Source organism: Pteropus medius, unplaced genomic scaffold, assembly GCF_902729225.1.
Source record: "Pteropus medius unplaced genomic scaffold, Ma_sr-lr_union100, whole genome shotgun sequence".
Classification (NCBI taxonomy): Eukaryota; Metazoa; Chordata; class Mammalia; order Chiroptera; family Pteropodidae; genus Pteropus; species Pteropus medius.
Genome location: NW_024340849.1, coordinates 49486994 through 49499433, shown reverse-complemented (window position 1 = coordinate 49499433; position 12440 = coordinate 49486994). Strand labels below are relative to the sequence as shown.

General features: G+C 41.9%; 2 protein-coding genes across 4 annotated transcripts in view; both read right to left on the bottom strand.

Moving 5' to 3' along the window:
• Positions 1 to 12440, bottom strand: part of GNAL (G protein subunit alpha L) — a 154699-nt gene that overhangs the window by 8143 nt on the left and 134116 nt on the right. For all 3 annotated transcript variants that reach the window (XM_039846024.1, XM_039846035.1, XM_039846045.1), the window contains 4 exons: positions 4161 to 4215; positions 2555 to 2628; positions 1927 to 1985; positions 1459 to 1579 (listed from right to left, as the gene is read on the bottom strand). In XM_039846024.1, coding sequence (XP_039701958.1) covers positions 1459 to 1579; positions 1927 to 1985; positions 2555 to 2628; positions 4161 to 4215 — 309 coding nt within the window. The remainder of the gene's footprint in view (positions 1 to 1458; positions 1580 to 1926; positions 1986 to 2554; positions 2629 to 4160; positions 4216 to 12440) is intronic.
• Positions 8613 to 11303, bottom strand: CHMP1B (charged multivesicular body protein 1B). Its single transcript, XM_039846144.1, has one exon. The coding sequence runs from the start codon at positions 11162 to 11164 to the stop codon at positions 10565 to 10567; it is 600 nt and encodes a 199-aa protein (XP_039702078.1). The 5' UTR covers positions 11165 to 11303; the 3' UTR covers positions 8613 to 10564.

The window sequence follows — 12440 nt, the reverse complement described above, 5'->3', positions numbered from 1 at the left end:
TAGCAGTTTAGCACTTTGTAACTCATCTTCACTGAGGATATAGATTTACTGGTAGCAAAGCTAAGGTTTGCTTAGGTAATAAATACACTTGGATTTTGGTGGTGTAATTTACTAATAAAGGGTCAGAAAACTAGATGTTAATGTGTTAACAACAAGAGCTAATCACACAGAACATAGTTTGTGGCTGGCCTGGTTCTCCTGCCTAGTCTGAACAGGTCCGAGGTTCTCCAGCTGTGGAACAGGATATGAATCAGATCTAAATCCAGATCACTGCACTGGACATGACAAGCTAAGGGGAAGGCCTCAGGTATAGTGAAGGTGCAGGATGGGAAGTTCTCTGTTTCATCAAATAAATTCTGAGAACTGGTTTAACACAAGTTTAATGTGCACATTAGCAAAGCCTTTGGAAATTCCACTATGTCAAAAGAATCAAGCTGATGATTAGTGCACAGGAATCTTACTACGAATTACAAACACGATCTATTCTCCCCACAAATGGAAATAGCATTATGGTTTCTTCTACTTATAAAATACATAGTCCTTATAAAAATGAATTTTTATTAGAAAAATTAGAAAAATTAATACATAGAAAAACAATCAAATGTAATTACACCCAGAGACAACTACTATTAGAATTTTTATGTTTTTACTTCCTTTTTTTCCTACCCTCACACATTTATCATATCTATAAAAATAAGTTCATGGTGTTTTTAAATCTGCTTTTTCATTTAACAATATTGTAGTCATTTTCCCATGCGGTTGTACATGTGTGTATATATATGTTTTTAATGACTCCAACGTATTCCTCTGTAAAGCCAGTATTTCCTTACCCTTTCTTTCCCATTAACTGTCTTAATACTATAGAACTGAGAGCAGTTGTTGGACACTTTGTAGAGAAATACTTTTCTGATAACCCAAACCTTTTGCAATGTCAGCTTATGTTTTCATCCTCCTTGGTGCTATTCTTTAGAGGAAACTTTGACTTTTAACTATATGTGTATGTATTGTGTGTGTGTGTGTGTGTGTGTGTGTGTGTGTGTGTGTGTGTGTGTTTGCAGTTCTGCCCCTGTGTAGTACTAGCAGTTTCAAACGTAATTATGCTGTGCTTAAATCTAACTGATCTTAGGGACGATCTAGTTAAATGTGAATGTTTAAAATTGGTACTTTCTAAATTTTGAAAACAAAACAAAATCAAATTTGAACCCTAGGTATACCCTTAGGCATTCCAAGATTTAAATTTTCCTGACAAAGCACTACCAGAGTTCTATCAAGGAATAGTCCCCATGTTAAGTCTGTTGATACATGAGATGGACTAAAAGAGATACTTCTTATGGTTTTGGATTTATTGGTAAGGAAAAAATGTATCTGGAGAATAAAAATAAAAGTGAGCTGAGTGGTATTTTTAATAAAATAAAATTGGCAATCCAGTGATGACACCAAATTTATTATTTTTATAACCTGTTGTTCCAAATGCTTTCGAAAAGGTCCAGGGACTCTCTCAGCCTGTTGGTGTTGTTATCTTCCCGAATCACCATGTTGTAGCTACTGCAAGCTGCGACATAAATGATAGCGGTGACGTCTTAGTGGGAGAAGAGAGAAAAAGTTAGTTAGACCAATGGTCATTGTGGGGTTATGATAAAGTACACATCCAATGTCTATCCATTTCCAGGGAAATTATCATTCTGTGATTATAAGAATGACTTGAATCAGCACTGTGCATATAATTGGTTGTTCAATAATGTACCTGACCAGGAGTCTACTCATATTAGCGAATGATAAATGGAAATTCGGGATGCTTAAATTCCTTATTTATGAGATTCATACTTATGGCATTTTATAGATGATATCATTCAAAGCTACTTAAACATAGTAGTAGAAATGAGTGCGAGAATTCATCCCATATTCTTGAGAGAACACAGAAATCACCATTAAAGCACTGGATCCATTTTCTTCTCTCGTCCCTCTGGCCACCAACATCAAACATGCTGTGGAAGGACAACAGAACAACAATTATTTGAGGTGCAAGGACACAACAGAGGCTTCTGTGCTTTTCTCTGTTGCTGTCTGGCCTGTAGCACTGCTTCCCGTGGGATCTCAGCACACTGCTGGGGCCCAGCCCAGGTTCTGCACCAGCTCACCCGGCCTGGGCATGCAGACTTGGTCATTTCTCTGGTCACAGCCCTCGCCCCAAGGTCATCAGGTGGCTCGGGGCTCACTTCTCTGGGCAGCCTGCTCAGTGCATCCCTCTGCCTGAGTTTCTGGCTGCAGTTTCTACCTACCCCAATGCCTCAGATCTCTTTTACCCTTCCAGGCATCTCAGGTCTTGGATTCCGCCCTTCCCTAAACTTACTGCCTGTACTTCAGGACCACACAGTCTACATTTACTTATTCAAAAGGATGATGATGTACTTTTGGGATTACACTCCCTGAAGCCCCAGGGCTGTGGGTGGTAGCTAGGTCTCCAGGTCCCACACCCAGTAGAGCCCCAGTGGGCAGCAGGGAGAGCTTCCTGCCCACACCCCCATGGCAGGCCTGCTCTCAACAACACACTTACTGAAAGTTTACTTTGTCCACTTGGAATCGGGTCTCGAAAATCCCTGATGTCAGAACTCTGCATCTGAGAAGGTCCTGAGGGCAAGAAGAGAAAAACAAAGTGATATCACTGTCCCCTTTCATAAGGAAAGCCCTGGATGCAACCATAATAACTGAGTTTTTCAAATAGCAATTTCTTCCATTACAAAAGCATCTCAAGGGCCTGGAGTGTTAATTAGAATAATATGGTAATTAAAAACTTAGGCAAATGCATTCTGTCTCATCTTCTATCTCACACCCTCTGAGAAAGTTACAGTTAATGTACTGGTTTGGTCTTAGAGACTTTAATAGCTGTGCTTTTATTTTCTTTAGAACTTTTTAAAAATTACTGATGAATGTAGCCCACTGACTATCATGCTGTTGACAACCAAATCACATGCTTAGTGTTCTGGGGAGAGACACTGCCAGTGATCTCCTGCTAGACTGGAGAGCCTTCTGCGGTGGGTTCAGAGCCATTTGGGTGAGAAACCAAAAGAAGTGTAACTCAACATTCACGGATCTTGGATTTTTTTGGACTGGATGCTAGCTGATTTTAGATTTCCTCTCGTCTCTGCATACTTTTATTCTCTCTAAGATAAAAGATGATGAGGTCTGGAAGGGAAGAGAAAGCCATAGTTTTACAAAGCTGATGGTATTTTTTTCTGATCAGAGATCCATTATGATGTTAATGAAACAGACACTGCAGTCATTCCGGAAGCTGGGAGGCTGTCCCCTCCTGTTAGCCTGAGGAGAAGTGTTTAGGACAGCCTCGAGGGATTGACTTAAGACTAGGAAGTCTCCACTGCTCTGTCAGATGATTTTGAGCTCTTGGAGTAAGCCTCAGAGAGAGATGGACTTCCAGGGAGAGAGAGTTCAGTCCTCCAGGAGAGTCAGAGAAGAAAAAGCCTCCAGGAGGGGCCCACAGCCAGGGCCCTCCAGGGGACACAGACACTGGGGAATGATGGAGAGGCGGTTTGAATAGAGCCCCACTGGTTTGAATAGAGCCCCACTAACTTTCTTGGAATTCACTAGATCTAGAGGCATCTGGGGGTTCCTAAACTGAGCAATTCAAGGTTCTCTAAGTCTCTGCAGATGCCCAAGTGTCAAAGGTTTTGGGGGGCACAGAATGTCCCTCTCTTGCTACTCACAAATGTGCAATGGGACACTTTTCTCCAGCTTAATCCAAAGGCGACACAGAGGGTCACACCTGGAAAGTGTGCTGTTGTGTATTACCCAGACCAGGGCCAAAAGCAGAATGAGCAGGGTTTATGAAGCTGGGGAAGTAAAGATTTAGTTTTCTGTTGACAGCTCCAAGAGGAATGGAAATTTCTTAGTCCTATTCCACAGATAAAATTATTTCAATATCGGGAATTTAGAAATCAAGCAAGTTTTAGAGAGCTAAGTCCATGGGCCAACTAACAGGGCATGGTAACACACCACGTGTGCATGTGGGGATAGTACAATTTGAAAGAAGTAGTTTTTTAAGAATTTTTTCCTTAATCCATTTTAAAGTAATCATTGAATAATAGTGGCAATTTCTCTAACCTCACAAGTTCCCCATGGGTGGCCACAGCTCTAACTTCACATACCTGGTCTGTCGGGGTGTAGTCCACCAAGCTGACACTGTCGATTCTTTCCAGGAAGCTGAAAAAAAAAAGCCAGCAGTGCTCAGAATGTTCTCTGATGACTTTCTCCTGGGCTGTGGGGTGATGCATGGGACAGTCACACACACAGGCACAGGAGGCACAGAAGGACAGAGGCTGAGGGAAGTTCCCATTTTCTTTCCTGCACATGTACCTGTTCAGATAGCATAGCATTCCTGATTGAAGGGCTATGACTGCTTTTTTTTTTTTTTTTACCTCTGCCTTCCCTCTTGTCAGCTGCCATAGGGTTGCAGGTGAGGGGCCATTCAGAATTTGGGAAGAAACACAGGCCTTCTTCCAAGGCTAAGCTGGTAGAGGAAGGCCATGCTGCAAAGTAAATATAAAACTGAAGGCAAGAGCTGTTCCCTTAGGTAATAAGTTCTGAATAAAATCCAAAAGTCATGTGTGAATATGGGTGCCTGTGAGCAGGTTTAATGTGATGTGCACACCTGGCAGAGGTCATAGCCTCATAGGTGTAAGATTGGTCCTAGCAGTCTGATATTTTGCACAAATAGAGGGAGTGAGAAGTGGAGGGAAAGGAAATCACATTGCAGCTGCCCGTGGAAGGAGACACAGAAACAAGGAGTCCTGCAGGCAGGTGCTCTCTCTCCCCTCAGAGAGGCTGCCCTGTACATCTTATCTAAAATAGCACCCATGCCCATCTCCATGCCAACCTTGCTTTATTTTTCCACAAAGCACTTAACATAGCCTGATATGTTTTACATTTGTTAATCTGTTCATTATCTGTTTCTTGCTCCAAAATGCAGGTGAGGGGCCATTCAGAAATTGGGAAGAAACACAGGCCTTCATCTGGTTGGCCCAGGTGCCCCTAGCATCTCACACAGGCCTTGCCTCTGAATATTTATCCGATGAATTAATGTCTGCTCTCTTCCTCTTCCCGAAGCTGGAGGAGGTAAGCGAGCAGGTGGCTGAGAGGCCTGGTCGACAAAGGATACCACAGAGATTTTCAAGACATAGGAAGAGATGGAACTAGTTAACTGGTGAGCAAAGGACCACTTCTGGAGCAAGAGGGGGCAGCAGGGGCTTCAGAAGGGCAGGAGAGCATTTGAGGAGGGAGAGGGGGGCCCCAGTAGTCCATGCTCTCCTGGCTGTGGGTGTCCAAGGGCCAGGGTGAGGCTCCTGCACGAGGGAGAGTGAATGTGACCTAGACTAGAGGGACATGGCCTGGCTTCCCTGCCTATCCAGCCCTAGAAGGTTTGGGTTCCTTCACAGGATATTTGAAGTAAAGCAATGATTGGGCCCTCCTCTAAGCCCAAGTGCTTGGGGGCATTTTGTATAGCCCAAGGGAGGTATTACTTTCCATTTCCACCCAGTCTCCTGACCAACCCACACTCTAAGCCCTTGACATGCTTTCAGCATCAGCAAGAGGGAGGCTGAAGACTCAGTAAGACCACTTAATTTCCTTGACTATCTTCACTCCTTTCCACTGGAAAGCTAAAGACAGCCCCAGTAGCCAGAGATGATGGCCTGGTGCTAGGGTGACATTTTGGCAGCCATCCATGTATTTACCCTTGATTTGGCACAAGGCTCCGCTGCTCCAGAACCAAGGCCTACCTTAGAGCTGCAACAAGAGGCAACCCCCTGGGAGGTAAGCCACCAGCAGAATGTAGGAAGAGGCAGCATTGGAAATGAGGTCATTTCCACTGGAAGACAGGGCCAGTCCCACCAAAGGGGAAGGTAGCTGTGGAGGGTGGTATCTGTAATTGCACTGCCTGCTGTGGCAGTTGTCAAAGAAAGCCAACTGCTCCTGGAGAAGGACTGCAGAGCTATGGCCAGGTGGCAGGGCCATTGAGAGGCCAAAGGGTCCCTGAACAGCCTTGGCCTTTCTGGAGCAGGCATTGTGTGCCCTGGTGGGTGCTGCCGCGTGCATACCAGAAGGTGGGTAAATTGGCCCAGGATGCGGAGCTGATACCTGAGAAGGGGTCTGGACAGAGTACAAACAACCCTGGAAATGCCACAGGAGGAGACTGCCAAGGTGGAGGCCTGGTTTGAAATCCACAATTGCAGTTTGGCTCAGTACTTGCTGGCCTTGAATTTGGTGGAGTGGAGAGCACCTCCGAAGTATACACTGAGTTCCTGACCATCTAGCAGGAATGGAGCCAAAAGACTGTGGTGAAGTGAAAGCGGTTTCTGCTCCTGGAAAGGGAGTTCTGGGCATTAATGCAGACAACCAGGCAGGTCTCTGGGGGCGGAGGTAGGCTGCTCCCCACCCCTCTGGGGGCTTTGATAATTTGATTCAGAAATGAGCTGTCCTCTTGGCAGGAGACATAAAATACTGACATGTGACACAGAAACTAATTGTCTTCGATTAAAAGGGCTGGAAGGACTTGAAAATTAAATATGAAGACTTTGGCTATAGTTAGAATTTAGGAAGCAACCAATTTCGTATCAGGATGCAGATAGGGTAGAGGGAGGTGGGTGAATTTATTCAGATGGTAATAACTAGTATAAATGGAAACAATGGAATGTGGTTAAAAAATATCAGAAGTTCCTGATAGATGTGATTAAAGAGTGCCTTCCAAAAAAAGTGGTGGGAGTACCTTCCTGAACGCTGTTAAAAATAAGTGGTTCAGAGATGCCGATGACAGAGCAAAGATGTCAAGTTCCTTTCCCATCCCAAGTCTCCAGGATGGATACTCAAAGTACATTCCAGCTCTGACACTTAACCATCTAAGCGAGACCTGAAAAGCATCAATGAACATTTCCAAAGTATCTTCTGCAGTGTTAATGATGCTGAAAGGTAGTCTGAGTTCATGAATTTCAAGTTTGTGCAATGAAAATAAAATGTGAAAATTCCTCGCTAATGTGAATGTGTTCCCTTTTTCTTTGAAAGGCTCTCTAATGAATAAAGGAATAAAATAAAAATCTACAGTAGTGTATTTCTGCCAGCCTTTAGCCCAAATCTTTGATTCAATCCACATATTCCCCAGCATGTTGTAGAAGTACTTCAAATCGGGGCTCCCAAGATAATATATAGAGAGATGAGTTTAAAGGGTCTCCCAAATCATATACAGAATTGCATAGGACTACATTTTAAAGTAACATCGTCTTCTTAAATATGCCACTGCCTGTTAAACCAAAATATTAACCAGATTAAAGAATCTCCCTTATAGACCATTCACTCACACTAGATACAGAGTTGCAAGACAATACCAAATTACCATTGTAGAAAAACACCCTCATTATGGACACTATAAAAAAATGTTAAAAAAGCAATTTACTTTGATTTTTATTAATTCCTGCTACAGCTGAGGATATTCATGTTAGCAGATGCATTTTTATTCTCATCATTTAGACCTTCCTTCTGTTTGATGATATTGGCACAAAACAGCAATTCATTGTTTATTTCTCATCTGCTGTATTCTCACCCACTAAAATAACTCAAGTCACAGAATTCTTAGGTCCATGGACATGATCATGAAAAGGGACAAGGAAGGGATCATGAAATGATGAAAACTATTCTAAGTGCCTTTAAACAACTGGATCTGAGAAAAAGTACCGACTAAATTAAAATGTATTTAACATCTCTTTTGTGAAAAATGTAGCAAGCTGGAACTCTGTCAAGGCAAGTAAAAATGTTTTCTCAGTGTATTATTGACATTTATTTCATGATATAGAAATCTTGTGGAGGGAAAGATGACCTATACAATGACAAAGTACCAGGCAGTTCTAATGTGCAGCAGGGTTAGATCCATGTTACTTAAAAGGCAGTCCTCAGCCCAGCTGCAGCAGCAGCACTGGCAGACCTGGAAATCAGGGTGTGCAGCTGAACATCTCCAGGTTAAGCAGACCCATGTGCACAGCAGAGTTTGAGAAGCACTGCAGTTTCCTCTCCATTTTTACTGTCACCCTACTCTATCTAGGCTCTAATTTTTTTTTCATTTGTACAATATAGGTTCTGATGACTCACGCTCCTGCTTCTTTCGCCAGGGTAAAGTCCACACTTTTAATCTGGCCTCCAAACCATTCACGATCTGCCTGATCTCTAAAAGTTTATTCTAAATCCATGTTAGAACTTGTGCATTTGAAGGCAGGAAAAAAGAAAAGAAAAAAAAAGAAAAAGTAAAAACTGTATTAGTAGTTGCATGGAAGATTAACTATTTCCTTGGTATGTTTGAATTGAATCTTTTTGTAAATTGTATCTCTTTCACCTGAGGAAGTTTCAATATGAAAAAGAATCTTGTCAGCATGAAGAACTGTTACAATAAAGAATAGTTAGGGCTTCCAGAAATATGCATGAAAATTCCATGGTAACCTAACAAATTCAGGTGGTAAGGGTGAGTGTCAAAAAATACCATGCTTTCTGAACCAAATCTACTCTGAATTCTTTTTCCTAAATAGCTTTTTAAACACAATGCAAACTCATCTGCAGGGACATTCAGTTTAAAATGATTTATTTGACAAACTTTCATGGTTTACATTTCAGCATTTCATCAACTGCAAAAATGATGAAATAATTCATGGGCCTAATACGCTTTTGAAAATAATATTTATGGTTTCTAAAAACATTCATTCATATAATTTGAAATGAACATTTTAAGAAAATTCAAGCTTATATAAGCATTGTTTAATCTCACAAAATATATTAATATTGTTGGGAAAATCTGCACTATAAAAGGGTCTTTAATTTACCAAAGGGTTCGACACTAAGCTATATTTTAAGTTTTAATTTTTTTTCCCGTCTAAAGAGGGGTTATGACTCATGCTGTACTCAGTTGCCTCTGTGCAATCGTGTGGATGAGAGGAGACACAAAAAGGGGCAAGTTCTAGAAACACATGGGGCAATTGACAGGTGTCCCTTACAGAGTTCAGAACAACATCCAGTCAGATGTAAAGACACTTAAACATAGGATCAGCTCTCATCTGCATGTATGTTTTTTTCCCCCCTTTCCATTCACACTGGAAAACATGTTATAATGAATACTTGGTTATGAATCTTTCAAAGGGCCTGGAAGTCCCTATAATTATTTTCTGAAACAGTGGAATTCTCTTATGGAGAAGTCTTCCAGTGAAGAAAAGGGGATAATTTAACATATTCATAAATATTTCACTTAGATTAACATACTTGCCAGGCAAAAGCAAATCGATGTTCTCCATGTTTTGAGGCTATGAGAAAGTGGTGGGTTGCTACAGGCTTTACTTTTCAGCCAGAAAATACACGCTGCCATTCCAGGAAGATGGAAGGCAGCACATCTGAGTTCTAGCCTTAAGGGGCAAGCCTGCTGTCCAATCCTGAATTGTCTTCCCAGGAGTCCCAGCTGGCTGCATGTATAAATTATTTGCATGGCTAAGTAAAACATTCTAACTTGTACTTCCAAGGTTATTAAAGTTATTTCAAGAACAAAATAATAAATGCAAACAGAACATAAAATGCTGTTCTAATTTTATTTCTAATTTTGGTTAAAGTCAAAATAAAACCCACACACACAGTCCCAGAGTTGTCTCAAAACAATCACAGTTCTTTGGCAATGTTAGAGTGAGTAATATGACTGCCATGCTAATTAACATACTTTATAAGAAGTCTAAGTAAAGTGTTGAAATAGGAAAATAACTAGAAATGTGTTAGAGAACTTCATTTGAAAGAAACTGTTATATGTTAAACGTTGTCTTAAAAAGAACTTCAGTAAATAAAAACATAATTGAATAATTTTTCCTTATAATAAATGGAAGTTATGTGGCATTTTTCCAGTTATAAGACAACTACCACACAAAAAATTTACAGAATTTACATAAACAGTAAAAAGGTATTATGCGAGAACGTCCTATTGTAATTTTAGTGTAAGTTATGAGGACAGATTAATAGTCAACTGTAGTCTCCTTTTGATGGGAAAAAAAGGATACACAGAAAAAGCACTATTAAATAAGTTGAACGAGGTGTTGCTAGTCCTGTAATCAAAGTAATCATTTCCCTCTAATTCTTATGCACGTGTCAATTCCACATATTATTAATTACACTATATTAAAAAAACAACAACACATTCTTCGATTTTGATAATCCGGGCAGAAAACTGAATACACGGGAACTAAAATTTTGATCAAAACTTTGAGATTCATAAACACCAAATTAACTAGTCCTGTTAAAAGGTAGCTATAAAAATACACATCATTACAAGCTATACAGAACTTTAAAATCCAGTTACGAGTGGAGAAAGCCTGGAATTTCTTAATGTAAGTGAGAGAGAGCACTGTAAACCCAAAGGTAGAAGCATTTTAAGAGAATTTCAGCATTCTGGCATTTTCAAAGTTTCTAGTGTATACAGTATCGCTCTAATACAGAGAGCATTTCAGAATGTGGCTACAGCCAGGAAACCTTTGGGTGGGTTCTGTCCTCACACTTGATCTCGCAGGCGGGCGAGTCTCTGGGATAGCTCATCCTGCTCGGCCGAGGCCACGCTGGTGCCCACGGAGCCGGTCTGCCCCTGCGGCAGCTCCATGTTGAGGTCTAGGCCGGCCTCGTCTGCCATTTCCTGGAGCAGCATATCCACTTGGTTCTGCGGAGTGGTCAGCGTCGTCGTGCTGCTCATCGTGTCTTCCATTTGCTGCGTTTGGACGTCCAGCGTCTCAAACTGGTGCTCGAATTTGTCCATCAAGGCAGAGATCTTTTCCAGATTCATGGTTTTCAACGTCGCATCCATGGATTTAACCACCCCGGCCATTGACTTGGTCACCTTGCCCATCGTCACTGCCGTCTGGACTCTGGCAGCCACCGCATCGACCCGCGCACTCATTCTCAAGAAATTCACCGCCTGGTTCTTCTGGCGAATGGCATTTTCAGCGTGTATCCTCGCAACTTCCATGTTGCCCTTCTGAATGGCCTTTTTAATTTTGGCCTTTTCGGCCTTTTCCTCCTTGTCGCATTTTTTGGCACTCCTGCTCAGTTCTTTGGCCGCGAACTTTAGGTTGAACAGGTGTTTCTCCATATTGGACATAGTCAGACGGCTCGTCGGAGTCAGCTGCCGAGGCCCAGAGGTACGCCGAAGGGAGGCAGAAGGGAGGTCCGCTCCCGGTTGCCGCTCCTTTGTTTTGGTTGCACTTCCTGTTTCTGCCGCGCGGCGCAGACGGTGACGTCAGAGCCCGGCGCCGGGAGGCGGGACCCGCGAGACGCACGGGCCCAGAGGCGGGGAGGGGCGGAAGGCGCCAGGGGATGTCCCCGAGCACCCGACTGGTCACGCTGACGTAGTCCGGGCTGATTACGGCGCTTGCTCTCTTCACTGAGTTCCGCCCAGTTTTTAAAGTATTTAAGCATTAGTAGACACAAAAATTCGTGTTCACACACGCTTTCTTAGGCATATATCTACTGAAACGTACAGGATGTGTCTAGATCTGCACGTAAAAATACCCAAACTCCAAACTTGGCAAACCTTAAGCTTTCTGGGCAGGGGGATTAAAAAACAGCAAACAGTCAACTAAGTCAGCAGGCTAAAGCTTTCGTTATTTGCATGGGTAACTTCCATTTTCTTAGGGGAACCCGAAACTATGGATTGTTAATACATTAAAAAACAAAAGTTGTATCATTGTCCTACGTCTCAGTCTTTGACTACAACTTAGACGGGAGTCCTGTGATATCCTTTTATTTATTATTTCACCGATGAGTGAAAATGCCTTCAAAACCGTGGATCAGCACATTAATACCATGGCTGGAAGTTCAGCAACTATCACCCAAAAATCCTTCTGTGATTTAGTAATAAAAAACTCCATCAATTGCTGACATGATTCTATCCATTTGATGTTTTATAAATATCCAAGGAACTTCACTCACACTTAAGTTTGACATGCTAAATTGTCATTTTAAATTATGCTAGCAGAGAATGGTGAAGTATTGGGACGCACACCCACTTGCATATATCAAAACTGTCACTATGTATTATACCCTTTAAAAATGCGGGCTTTCAGATGGCAGCAATGTGTCCCGGAGCTTTTTTCTTTTAGATTCTTTAGATACAACAGTAAAATATAAGAAGACCTAGCCTGCCCTAATGAGCTAGGTTGAAAATGATTACTAAGCGCTAATTCTGTTTAGAGATCATTTTAATCCAGAATCTTATCATCCCTTTGGGCCTCCTGTGATAACTAGTCAAGGGTCTTGAACCACAAAATTAAAGTTGTTCTGGTATCACATGAACTTTCCTAAATCGCAACTCTTATTACCTTACTCTGTTGTTCCAAAACCTGGGCAGAAAAGCTGAACTGCTCTATGGCAGAGTG